Source organism: Canis lupus, chromosome 21 (assembly GCF_011100685.1).
Source record: "Canis lupus familiaris isolate Mischka breed German Shepherd chromosome 21, alternate assembly UU_Cfam_GSD_1.0, whole genome shotgun sequence".
Classification (NCBI taxonomy): Eukaryota; Metazoa; Chordata; class Mammalia; order Carnivora; family Canidae; genus Canis; species Canis lupus.
This window is the reverse complement of record NC_049242.1, coordinates 26,359,763-26,372,345: the sequence shown is the minus strand read 5'-3', so window position 1 is coordinate 26,372,345 and position 12,583 is coordinate 26,359,763. Positions and strand designations below refer to the sequence as shown.

General features: G+C 39.7%; 1 protein-coding gene across 4 annotated transcripts in view; it reads left to right on the top strand.

The window, feature by feature from the left end:
* NUP98 (nucleoporin 98 and 96 precursor) overlaps window positions 1–12,583 on the top strand; it is a 118,341-nt gene that overhangs the window by 95,655 nt on the left and 10,103 nt on the right. For all 4 annotated transcript variants that reach the window (XM_038568780.1, XM_038568779.1, XM_038568777.1 and 1 more), the window contains exons 28-30: window positions 1,231–1,373; window positions 7,271–7,492; window positions 10,881–11,122. In XM_038568780.1, coding sequence (XP_038424708.1) covers window positions 1,231–1,373; window positions 7,271–7,492; window positions 10,881–11,122 — 607 coding nt within the window. The remainder of the gene's footprint in view (window positions 1–1,230; window positions 1,374–7,270; window positions 7,493–10,880; window positions 11,123–12,583) is intronic.

The following is a 12,583-nucleotide window of genomic DNA, read 5'->3' as shown; positions in this document are numbered from 1 at the left end:
CCTGCCTCCGGATAGGGCTACTCTTAAAATTGTCTAAGTGACTGCTTCTATTTCATTTAATATGACGTTTCCACAGTTGACTTTCCTGAAGCTGTTTTCCTGCCCCCAAATGAGAGGAATTTTCTTTATTCCTAGTGCTGTCTTATTCCTTTGGGAATTCCTTGAGATAATAGCCCAACCTCAAGATTGGTATAGCCCGGGATCCCTGGGTGGCGCAGCGGTTTGGCGCCTGCCTTTGGCCCAGGGCGTGATCCTGGAGACCCGGGATCGAGTCCCACATCGGGCTCCCAGTGCATGGAGCCTACTTCTCCCTCTGCCTATGTCTTGCCTCTCTTTCTCTCTCTCTTTGTGTGACTATCATAAATTAAAAAAAAGATTGGTATAGCCCCAAATTAGCAGGCTTGAAAAAGTTACCTCTAAATATCACATTTCATATGCCTTGACAGTGTTGAGGTTTAAGTATTATTAATGTGAGGGGTGTCTGAGTGGCCAAGTTAGTTGAGCATCCAAGTCTTGTTTTCAGCTCAGGTCATGTTCTCAGGGTTATAAGATTGAGCCCCGCATTGGACTCTGTGCTCAATAGGAAGTCTACTTGAGATTTGCTCTCCTCTCCCTCCACTTCTCTGCTCCCCCCTCCCTCATGCTCTCTCTCTAAAATAAGCAAAATCTTTTAAAAATATAATTAATATGGGTTTTTTAAATATATTTTTTTCTTTAGAGATAGAGTGCAAGGAGTAGGGGGAGGGACAGAGGGAGGTGGAGAATCCCAAGCAGACTCCACAGCAGCCCAGAGCCTAACGCAGGCCTCAGTTCCACAACTCTGAAACCATGACCTGACCTGAAACCCAGAGTCAAACACTTAACTAGCTGAGCCACTGAGGTACCACTATTAGTGTTTTCAAAGCCATCATTTCTTCAGTTCTTTTCTTCCTGTCAATAGTTACTGTCTCTGATATCATTTGTCAGGAGAAAGAGAACACTAAAGAAACTGAGTGTAGTAAGAATTATGACAAGAGAGATATGAGGATTGATGACAGCTATCCAAAATCTTTGATAGTCCCTTGAAGACAGGTAGGCCATGTCATCTTTTAAAATAAGCTGAAGATCTTGACACATTCCATTAGGGTGTCATCATTCTTAATACATGTGCCTAAGTAATTGATACATGATCACATCTAGTGAAATACACTCACGACTGATGTATTGTTTTATCAAATTCTTCCCCTCAAGAGTTCCTCTGAAGCTGACAGATATGCCTGCTCCCCACTTCCTTCATACCTGGAGGGCTCTGGCTATGTGATAGAGGAGGAGCAAAATTCACAGAGACCACTTCAAGATGTCTGCTTTCACCTTCTAAAACTCTATAGTGACAGGTAAGTCAGAGCCATGCATGATAGTCATTTGAGAGCTTAATCAGCCCTAGGGAGTCCTTTCCTGAGTTTTTTCCCTTTAATGTGAGGCCAGATTGCCAAAAGTTTGTATAAATTAAAGTATAATTTATAGTAGTTGAATGCGAAGAATATTGGAATTAGAGTTAGAAATCTAAGAATTGATCGATTTTAATTAAGATACAATTTATAAATAATGAAGTGTGCATTTCATTATAATGTAACTGTCATGATCAAGATAACAATTATATTACCCCCCAAAAGTTCCCTCATTCCCTTTTGCAATCAGTCCCCACCCCAAGACAACTAAGTTTTTTTTACTATAGAATAATTTTGCTCTTCTAGATTTTTACATAATTAGGATCATTCTGTTAACTTTTGCGCCTGGCTTGTTTTACTCACATAATGATTTTAAGGTTTATCCATATTAATATGTGTATTAACAGAAGGATTTTTATTGCATAATTTATTCATTTGTTGATGGATAGTTTTTCTTGATTTGGGTTGTTATGAATAAATGTGTCCTGATCATTTATATCCAAAGTATTCATATTGTATTACATTCCCACCTAGATCTCTAGGTGTTCCATATCCTCTTCAAAATTTGGTATTGTCATTTTTTTTTTAATTTTTAAATTTTTAAATTTTAATTTGTCATTTTTAAAAATTTTGCCATTTTAATGAGCATATAGTGGCATCTTATTATATTCAGTTATTTAAAACAATTTCAGCAGAACTCTTGCATATATCAGAAACTGAGGGATTTTTTTCAGTCATAACTAATTCCTATTTCAGTTCTTTAAATACTTTTTAAGTATTAAATATGTAGCTGTGTTAAAGGATAATACACTTTTTTGTTTGTTTTTAAGATTTTATTTATTAGAAAGCATGAGGTGGGGAGAAGCAAAGGGAGAGGGACAAGCAGACTCCCTGCTAAACAGGGAGCCCTGTATGAGGCTCCATCCTAGGACCCTGAGATCATAACTTGAGCTGAAGTCAGGTGCTGAACCGAGTGAGCCACCCAGGTGCTCCCAGATAGTATAGTTTTATATTGTGGAAACATATAAATAACTAAAGTTATTTATTTATTTATTTTTAAAGATTTTATTTATTTATTTATGACAGAGAGAGAGGCAGTGGGAGAAGCCGGCTCCGTGCAGGGAGCCCAACATGGGACTCAATCCTGGGTCTCCAGGATCACACCCCGGGCTGTGGCGCTAAACCGCTGGGCCACTGTGGCTGCCCTAAAGTAGTGCTTTAATTTGCATTTCCTGGGTGCCTGGGTGGCTCAGTGGTTGAGCTTCCGCCTTTGGCTCAGGGTGTGATCCCAGGGTCCCACTTTGGGCTTTCCACAGGGAGCCTGCTTCTCCCCTCTGCCTATATCTCTGCCTATTTCTCTACCTCTCTTTCTGTCTCTCATGAATAAGTAAATAAAATCTTTAAAAAAAATTTTTTTTTGCATTTCCCTAATGTCTGATGATGTTGAGGCATTTTTTTCACATGCTTATTTACCATCATCTATATATCTTCCTTGTGAAAGTATAATTCACATTTTTTTTGCCCATTTTTTAATAGAGTTGTCTTGTGTTTCAATATCTCTTTATATATTCTGGATATTACTCCTTTATTATAAATGTGTTTTTGCAATTATACTTGTATAAGGGCTTGTTTTTTCATTTTCTTAAAAAAGAAAATGAAGAGAAGTTTAAACTGTAAATTTATTTTCCTGAAGTCACCAAATTTATTGGCATAAAATTATTCATAACATTTTCCTTATTATCTTTTTTAAATGTCTGTATGTATGATCTGTAACTGTATCTCTTTTTTTTTTTTTTAATTTTTTTTTTTTTTTATTTATGATAGTCACACAGAGAGAAAGAGAGAGAGGCAGAGACACAGGCAGAGGGAGAAGCAGGCTCCCTGCACCAGGAGCCCGATGTGGGATTCGATCCCGGGTCTCCAGGATCGCGCCCTGGGCCAAAGGCAGGCGCCAAACCGCTGCGCCACCCAGGGATCCCTGTATCTCTCTCTTGATATTGTTAATATGTTTCCTTTCTCTCTTTTTTTTTTTTTTTTCCTTGATTAGTCTGGTCTACCTCCAGTTTTTGGTTTTATTGCTTACCTCTACTATCTGTCTAGTTCAAAATAGATCAGAAATCTAAATTTCAAACTTAAACCATAAAGCAAACAGAAGAAACCAAACCAGAAAGTCTTTGCAACTGTAAGTTAGGCAAACATTTTTTTGACACCAAATAAATAATTTGTAGAAGAAAAAATTGGTGAACTAGACCAAAAAAATTAGAAGCTGCTAGTCATTGAAAAACTGTTAGGAGAATGAAAAGACAAGCCACAGATTAGGGGAATATATTTGTAATTTGTGGAACTGATAAAGAACTTGTATCAAAACATATAAAGAACTTTTTTCTTTTTCTTTTTAATTTTTTTTTAATTTTTATTGATTTATGATAGTCACAGAGAGAGAGAGACAGAGAGACAGAGAGACAGAGAGGCAGAGACACAGGCAGAGGGAGAAGCAGGCTCCATGCACCGGGAGCCCGATGTGGGATTCAATCCCGGGTCTCCAGGATTGCACCCTGGGCCAAAGGCAGGCGCCAAACCGTTGCGCCACCTAGGGATCCCACTTTTTTTTCTTTTTTAAGATTTTATTTATTTGAGAGAGCGAGCATGCACAAGTGGGTGGGGTGGGAGAAGAACAAGCAGACTTCATGCTAAATGTGGAGCTTGGAGGCTGACATGGGGCTCAATCTCTCGACCCTGAAGTCATAAACTAAGCTGAAATGAAGAGTCAGACACCTGACTGAGCCACCCAGGCATCCCCAGAACATATAAATAACTCTTAATACTCAATAATAAAAAAAAAAAAAAACCCAATTTTATTATTTTTTTTACAACCCAATTTTTAAATGGGAAAAATACTTATATAGTTGCTTTACCAAAGAAGACTTAGATGTCAATCACAAGAGAAAGTGTTCAGCATCAATAGGCAAAAGGAAAATGCAAATTAAAACCATCATGCGATACCACCTATTAGAACGCCTAGATATTAAAAAGCCCTAGGGGCACCTGCGTGGCTCAGTCAGGTAAGCCTCTGACTCTTGATCTCAGCTCAGGTGTTGATCTCAAAGTCTTGAGTGCAAGCTCCTCCCAGCGTGGAGCTTACTTTAAAAAACCTAAAATAAAAAGACCTATACCAAGTGTTGTCATAGATGTGGAACAACTGGAATTCTCATACAGTGCTGGTGAAAAAATGTAAAATGTTATTTTTTTAAAATTTTTATTTATTTATTTATGATAGTCACATAGAGAGAGAGAGAGAGAGGCAGAGACACAGGCAGAGGGAGAAGCAGGCTCCATGCACCGGGAGCCTGACGTGGGATTCGATCCCGGGTCTCCAGGATCGCGCCCTGGGCCAAAGGCAGGCGCCAAACTGCTGCGCCACCCAGGGATCCCTGTAAAATGTTATTGGCACTCTGATAAACAATTTGGCAGCTTAGAATGTTAGCCATACACCTGCATGCATATGATCCAGCTATGCCCGCTAAGGTATTTACCCAAAAGGAATGAAAACATGTCTGTGTACAAATGTTTGTAACAGCTTTGTTTGTAATGGTCCAAAAGTGGGAATCAAGCCAAATTCCCATCACTATGTAAATGGCTAAACAAACTGTGGTATATCTGTGTAGTGGAATACTACTCAGCAATAAAAGAGAATGAACTATTGATATACAAGATAACATAGTGAATCACAAGATAATTTTATTTGGTTTTGAAAGAAGACAAAAAAGTACCAGAAACATACCTACTATATGATTCCAATCTACATAAAATTCTGGAAAATGCAAACTGATGAATCACAGAAAGCAGATCAGTGGTTGCCTGGGAAGGGTGGGTGCAAGGAGGGCAGGAAGAGAAGGCTCACAGAGAGACATAAAGAAACTTTTGAAGGTGATGAGTATGTTTGTTATCTTCACCTTGGTTGGTAATTTCAGTTTTGTACATATGTTAAAGCTTAATGAAAACTTAATGAAAAAACTGTACATTCTAAATATGTTTTGTTTACTGTATGTCAGTTTTTTTAATGTCAAAAAAGAAGAAAAAGAAAGTATCTCAAGGTACTAGAAATAGAGAAACTGGAGCCAGGAGATAGTAAAAACCTTGTTCTCAAGAAAGGTAGAATTGCTATGACTAAAACCTTACATAGGGGGATCCCTGGGTGGCTCAGCGGTTTGGCGCCTGCCTTTGGCCCAGAGCGCGATCCTGGAGTCCCGGGATCGAGTCCTGTGATGGGCTCCCGGCATGGAACCTGCTTCTCCCTCTGCCTGTGTCTCTGCCTCTCTCTGTCTCTCTATCATGAATAAATAAATAAAAATCGGTATTTATTTATTTTTTAATACAAATCTTTAAAAAAAATTTTTTTAAATAAAACTTTACGTAAAATCCACACTCTGTCCCAATCACATAGTCTAGAATTTTCACTTCCAACATAATGGCTGCTATTCACATATGACTCTTTTAGTAAACTTTAAAATTTAGTTACTCATTCACAATAGCCACATTTCAAGTGTCTAATAGCCACATGTAGCTATTGGCTGTCATTGGTCAGGGCAGATTATAGTTCATTTCCATCATCCCACAAAAGTTCAATTTGGCAACACTGATCATGAAAACTTTTGTTCTTTACTTAGGGAAGTGTTAGGAAGTTATAAAAAGTCTGGGATCTTAGGTGAAAAGAAAAAGTTATTGATTGGTAATCTAAGCCCTAAAATTTGCAGGTGTGAGATCTGAGTTTATATTAATTACGATCTGGGAATTACAAGCTAAGAACTTTACACAGAAACTGATCCAGGACCATTAAAATCTTTGGGCTCCCAGTAGAAGAAAGACCAAAAGTCTGGATAGGGACACTTTAAAAATTCAGGGTACCTGAATTTCCTTATATAAAGAAAACCCCACTGGAGACAAAATCAGAGATAGAAATTACAAGCCTTAGAAGGAAATAACGAGGACAGACCAGGTGGCTCAGCAGTTTAGTGCCGCCTTCAGCCCAGGGCGTGATCCTGGAGACCCAGAATCGAGTCCCATGTTGGGCTCCCTGAATGGAGCCTGCTTCTCCCTCTGCCTGTGTCTCTGCCTCTCTCTCTCTCTCTCTCTCTTTCTCTGTCTCTCATGAATAAATAAATAAAATCTTAAAAAAAAAAAAAAAGAAGGAAATAACCATTGTGAAGAATAGTTAGCTGCTTAAACAAAGAGGAAAATTAGCCATTTCATATAATACAACAGTATGAAAGATTGTAAGATACCTATGTGTTTTAAATGATTAAGAAAAGTATCGGTGTACCTGGGTGGCTCACTCGGTTAACCATCCATCTTCAGCTCAGGTCATGATCTCAGGGTCCAGGGATCAAGACCTGTATCAGACTTCCGTGCTCAGCAGGAAGTCTGCTTCTCCCTCCCCACTGCCCCCCCCCCCCACTCATGCATTCTTTCGCTCTCTTTCTCTCTCTCTCTCAAATAAATAACATCTTAAAAATACACAAATGGTTAAAAATGAAGACTTAAGAGTTGTGAAGACTCCATGTACCGGGATGGTAAATATCTAAGCCAAACAAATACCAGCAAGCCTGTCCAATCACACAACCACAAAAGAGGAGGTGCCTTCATTTTTAGTAGGATCTGTAATCTTGCTGAACCTACAAGTAGATTGATACAGTACAGTCTCAGAGGGAGATCATCTAGTAATGCTTCTGTTGTCATATGCTTGCCTTTATTATCTTCTAAACCATAGCCAGAATAGTTGACCTGTTCAGTGCAGGTGGTCTGCTTCCTTGATATGATAACTCTCAGCACATTTTCCTTTGCAGACATTATGATCTCAACCAGCTGCTGGAGCCTCGAAGTGTAACAGCAGATCCTTTGGACTACCGCCTAAGCTGGCACTTGTGGGAGGTGCTGCGGGCTCTTAATTATACTCATCTCTCAGAACAATGTGAGGGTGTACTACAGACCAGTTATGCTGGCCAACTGGAAAGTGAGGGGCTCTGGGAGTGGGCCGTCTTTGTCCTCCTACACATTGACAACTCAAGGTGAGTAAGAATGTATGAACCCACTATACATCTAGTGCTACCAGGCAATGCCAGTCGCATCAGTCTCCTAGCATTTAATTCAGCAAGTAAGCATCTAGAGTGTATTCTGGGTTCAGCCTTGTGATAAACCTCAAGAGAGTTCAGCCTGCAGTTATCTCTATATTCATGTGAACAAGTTAGAAGTGAGACTGCCTTGAGATAAGTGCAAATTCTGTTTATCATAAGATCTCTCAGTAGTCGGAGAAGTGAGAAGAGATCTCTGGGAACTGCAGTAATCAGGGAAAACCTTAGACAGGAACAGGAATAATTACAGGAAAGGGAAGGACATGTCCACATAGGGCTACTCCATTAACTTAGACACAGATTCATTGGAATGTGGCATGCTTAGGAATTATGCAGAAATAATGCTGCTGAGCTGCCTCAGAGGATCTGTTGAGTGATGAAATGAGTTGGCAGGGAGGGCCCCTGCTTCTTCTGTCTGCTGGCTTTCTCCCTCTCTGGCCTTCCCTTGTCATCCACCCACACCTACCTTTCAACTTTAGTAGTATCATATTTATAAGTATATCCTTGCTTACTTGCCTAATGTTTTCCTAAAAGAACCTTATCTCCATGGTATGACTGGGATAAAGTTAGAAACTTTTCCATTTTGTTAATGATAGTAGCATGGCATTACACTAATAACAAAAATGTTTATATAGTACTTTGTCATATAGTACTTTTAAATGTATTTATACTCTGTTGTAAATACTTTACATATATCAACTCAGTTAATGCTCATAAGGAATCTATAAGCACTCTTATAATCACTATTTTACAGATGGGCAGCCTGCAACCCAGAGAGATTAAGTAATTTTTGCTCAAGGTCACATAGCTAGTAAATGCCAAAGTCTTCCAACTCAAGACACCCAGAGTCTGTGCTCTTAATCAGTATACTCCATTCGTTGTCATATTATATAGTCTGGAAAGGAGTTGAGTTTTACAGATGGATCTTAATTCTAGATCCATCATATACTTGCTTATCTGTAAAATCATAATATTAATCTCTGCCTAGTCAAAGGCTGGTTGTGGGATTAAAGGAGGAAAAGTAGGAGTGCCTGACTGGCTTAGTTGGTGGAGTGTGTGATTCTTGATGTTAGAGTCATAAGTACAAGCCCCATATTGGGTATTGAGATTACTTAATAAAAAACAAGTTTTAAGGGGCTCCTGGGTGGCTCAGTAACTGGTTAAGCATCTGACTCTTGGTTCCAGCCCTGGTCATGATCTCAGGATCATGAGATGAAGCCCTATGTGGGGCTCCATCCTCAGGACAGAATCTACTTGAGATTCTTTCCCTCTCCTTCTTCTTCCCCCTCTATCTCTCTCCCAGCTCTCCTCTCTCAAATAAATAAATAAAATATTTTAAAAAAATGTTTTTCTTTTAAAGGGAATGAAAATATAAAGCATCTAGCACAGTCTTCTCTTTAAGAAATTTCTCCTCAAAAAAAAAAAAATTTCTCCTCCCTTACCAGGAAGAAAAAGGCCTTCATACTTTCCTTTGAATTTATTTAAACAAATTAATAGGAATATCACATGGTAAAAGACTGGCTAAAAGAATAACTGATGGGGATCCCTGGGTGGCTTAGTGGTTTGGCACCTGCCTTTGGCCCAGGGTGTGATCCTGGAGTTCCGGGATCGAGTCCTGCGTAGGGCTCCCTGTGTGGAGACTGCTTCATCCTCTGCCTGTGTCTCTGCCTCTCTCTCTCTCTCTCTCTCTCTCTTTTTCTCATGAGTAAATGAATAAAATCCTTAAAAAAAAAAAATAATGGTGTTTCAGAGTAGGATCTAGGGAGGCAAATCCTATTTCCTGATGAAGGATTTTTTTAAATGAATTTTTCAATTTAGTGTATGTTTGTCATCTCTATACTCAACATGGGGCTCAAACTCAGGACTCTGAGATGAAGAGTTGGCGTGCCCTTCTTACTGACCCAGCTAGGCACCCCTTGATAAAGAATCTTAGAAATGAAGAAGTTGAGAATGGATTCAATGGAAAGCCTTGAAAAGGTCCTTGAAAAAAATGTTCAGAAAAGATTCTAAGATGAGACTAGTTTTGATTTGATATTTAAATCTGGTCCTTTGGGGGGTACCTGGGTGGCTCAGTTGGTTAAGCATCTGCCTTCAACTCGGGTCATGATCCCAGAGTTCTGGGAACATGATCCCAGGGTCCTGGGATTGAACCTCACATCCGGCTTCCTGCTCAGCAAGGAGCCTGCTTCTCCCTCTCTGTCTGCTGATCCCCCTGCTTGTCCTGTCTCATGCTTTCTCTCTCACTCTCTCTAAAATAAATAAAATCTTTAAAATAAAAAAATCTGGTCCTTTGTGGCACCTGGGTGGCTCAGTTCATTGAACATCTGTCTGATTCTTGATTTCAGCTCAGGTCATGATCCTCAGCGCTGTGGGGTTGAGCCATGAGTTGGGCTTCACGCTGGGTGTGGAGTCTACTTGAGGCTCTCTCTCTTTCTCTCCCTCCCTCCCACTACTACCCCTGCCATGCCCCCACTCTCTCTCAAATAAAATCTTTAAAAAGAAAAAGAAATAAATCAACAGCTGGTCCTCTGGCCCAGATATAAACGGGCTCTCTTTAAGGGACCTTGAGACCAAAAAGAGTGAGGGTAGCCTAAATCTAGAGGCAGAGAGAAAATGAATTAGGAAAGCTGATGGTTTTGAAGGGAAAAAAAAAAAAACAAGGACCTGGAAGATACCTTACCTTTAAAAACTACTTTGTTTACCTATACTGACCATATGGGAGAAAAGGAAGGGAGAAGGTTAAGAATGAACTACAAAGAACGACTTTGTGGAGAATAGGATTCTCCTATCCTGGTCCTTGATCTCCTGTTACTAAAAAGAAAAAGAAAAAAAAGAGAAAGCGTTTCCTTAGCACTGGACAACCTTCCCTAGAGTATTAGTTTTCAGTATTTTTTTATCATGAAAATATAATGTGTTTAGATACTTCTATTTCGGGATCCCTGGGTGGCGCAGCGGTTTGGCGCCTGCCTTTGGCCCAGGGCGCGATCCTGGAGACCCGGGATCGAATCCCACGTCGGGCTCCCGGTGCATGGAGCCTGCTTCTCTCTCTGCCTGTGCCTCTGCCTCTCTGTCTCTCTCTGTGTGACTATCATGAATAAATAAAATCTTTAAAAAAAAAAAAGAAAGATACTTCTATTTCATTTAAGAAATAAATGATGATATGATGGCTTTGTGTGTGTGTGTGTTAAGTGAAGTTTGAAGTGCTCCACTAAGCATTAAGACCTGCAGTTTAAGAGACTATCTCAGGGGTCACTCTATGCTGTCTGAGGGAGCCTTCTCCATCAATGAAGATAGGATTTATTCAACATTGTCTTTCTTCCTACAGCATGCGTGAGAAGGCTGTTCGAGAGCTGCTTACCCGGCACTGCCAACTAGTAGAGACCCCTGAGTCTTGGGCTAAGGAGACTTTCCTGACTCAAAAGCTTTGTGTGCCTGCTGAGTGGATTAATGAGGCCAAAGCAGTGCGAGCACACATGGAATCTGACAAGCACTTGGAGGCCCTCTATTTATTTAAAGCTGGACATTGGAACCGCTGCCACAAATTCATCATCAAGCACTTAGCTTCTGGTAAGTGCTTCAGACCAGGGCCCATGTCTCCTGGAATCACCCCAAATTCTTCCAACCTCTGAACCCCATGATTAATCAGGCCAAAGATTATTTCTATATAGAATTTTGCAGTCTTGAATCAGATTACACTTTGCAAAAGTTCTCTGTGCAGAAGAAACTTGGCCAGGATGAAGGGCTAGAGGGGCAGGGATTGACAGTAATATTATGTTACCATTTGCCAAGGATATGCTTAATGTGCATGAATTATGTTAAATTTTGTGTGGCTTTAGGAAATTTTATTTGCCAAAATGAAAAAAGGAGACATTATAACTGGTACCGTAGAAATGCAAAGGATCATTAGAGATTACTGTGAGTAATTATATACCAACAAATTGGACAACCTGGAAGAATTAGAGAAATTCCTAGAAACATACAAAGCCTTCTAAGATTGAATCATAAAGAAATAGAAAATCTGAACAGACCAGTTAGTAGTAAAGCAGATTAAATCTGTAATCAAAAAACTCCCTACAAAGAAGACTCCAGGACCAGATGGCTTCACTAGTGAATTCTACCAAACATTCAAAGAATTAATACCAATCCTTCTCAAACCCTTACAAAAAATAGAAGAGGGGGAGAACATTTCCAAACTCATTTTATAAGGCCAGCATTACCCTAATGTCAAAACCAGATAAGGATACCATTATAAGAGGAAAGTACAGACTAATATCCATGGTAAACATAGATGCAAAAATTCCCAGCAAATTATTAGCAACCAAATTATAAACCATTCAAAGGATTATATACCATGATCAAGTGGGATTTATAACCAGGGTGGTTTAACATTTACAAATCAGCTCAGGTCATGATCTCAGGGCTGTTATGTTAATACATCACATTAACATAATGAAAGATAAAAATCATACGATCATCTCAATAGATGCAGAAAAAGCATTTGATAAACTCAACATCCATTTATGATGAAAACTAATTGGTATAGAAGGAACATACCTCAATAATAAAAGCCATATATGACAACCATATAGCTAACATCATACTTAATGATGAAAAGCTTTCATGGGCAGCCCGGGTGGCTCAGCGGTTTAGCACCGCTTTCCGCCAGGGTGTGATCCTGGAGTCCTGGGATCAAGTCCCACATCTGGCTCCCTGCATGGAGCCTGCTTCTCCCTCTGCCTGTGTCTCTGCCCCTCTCTCTCTCTCTCTCTCTCTCTCTCTCTCTCTGTCTCTCATAAATAAGTAAATAAAAATTTTAAAAATGATGAAAAGCTTTCAGCTTTTCCTCTAAGATCAAGAAGACAAAGGTTCCCAGTTTCACCACTTTTATTCAACATAGTATTGGAAGTCCTAACCAGAGCAGTTAGGCAACAAAAAGAAGTCAGAGGGACACCTGGATGGCTCAGCGGTTGAGCGTCTGCCTTTGGCTCAAGGCATGATCCTGGAGTCCCGGGATTGAGTCCCACATTG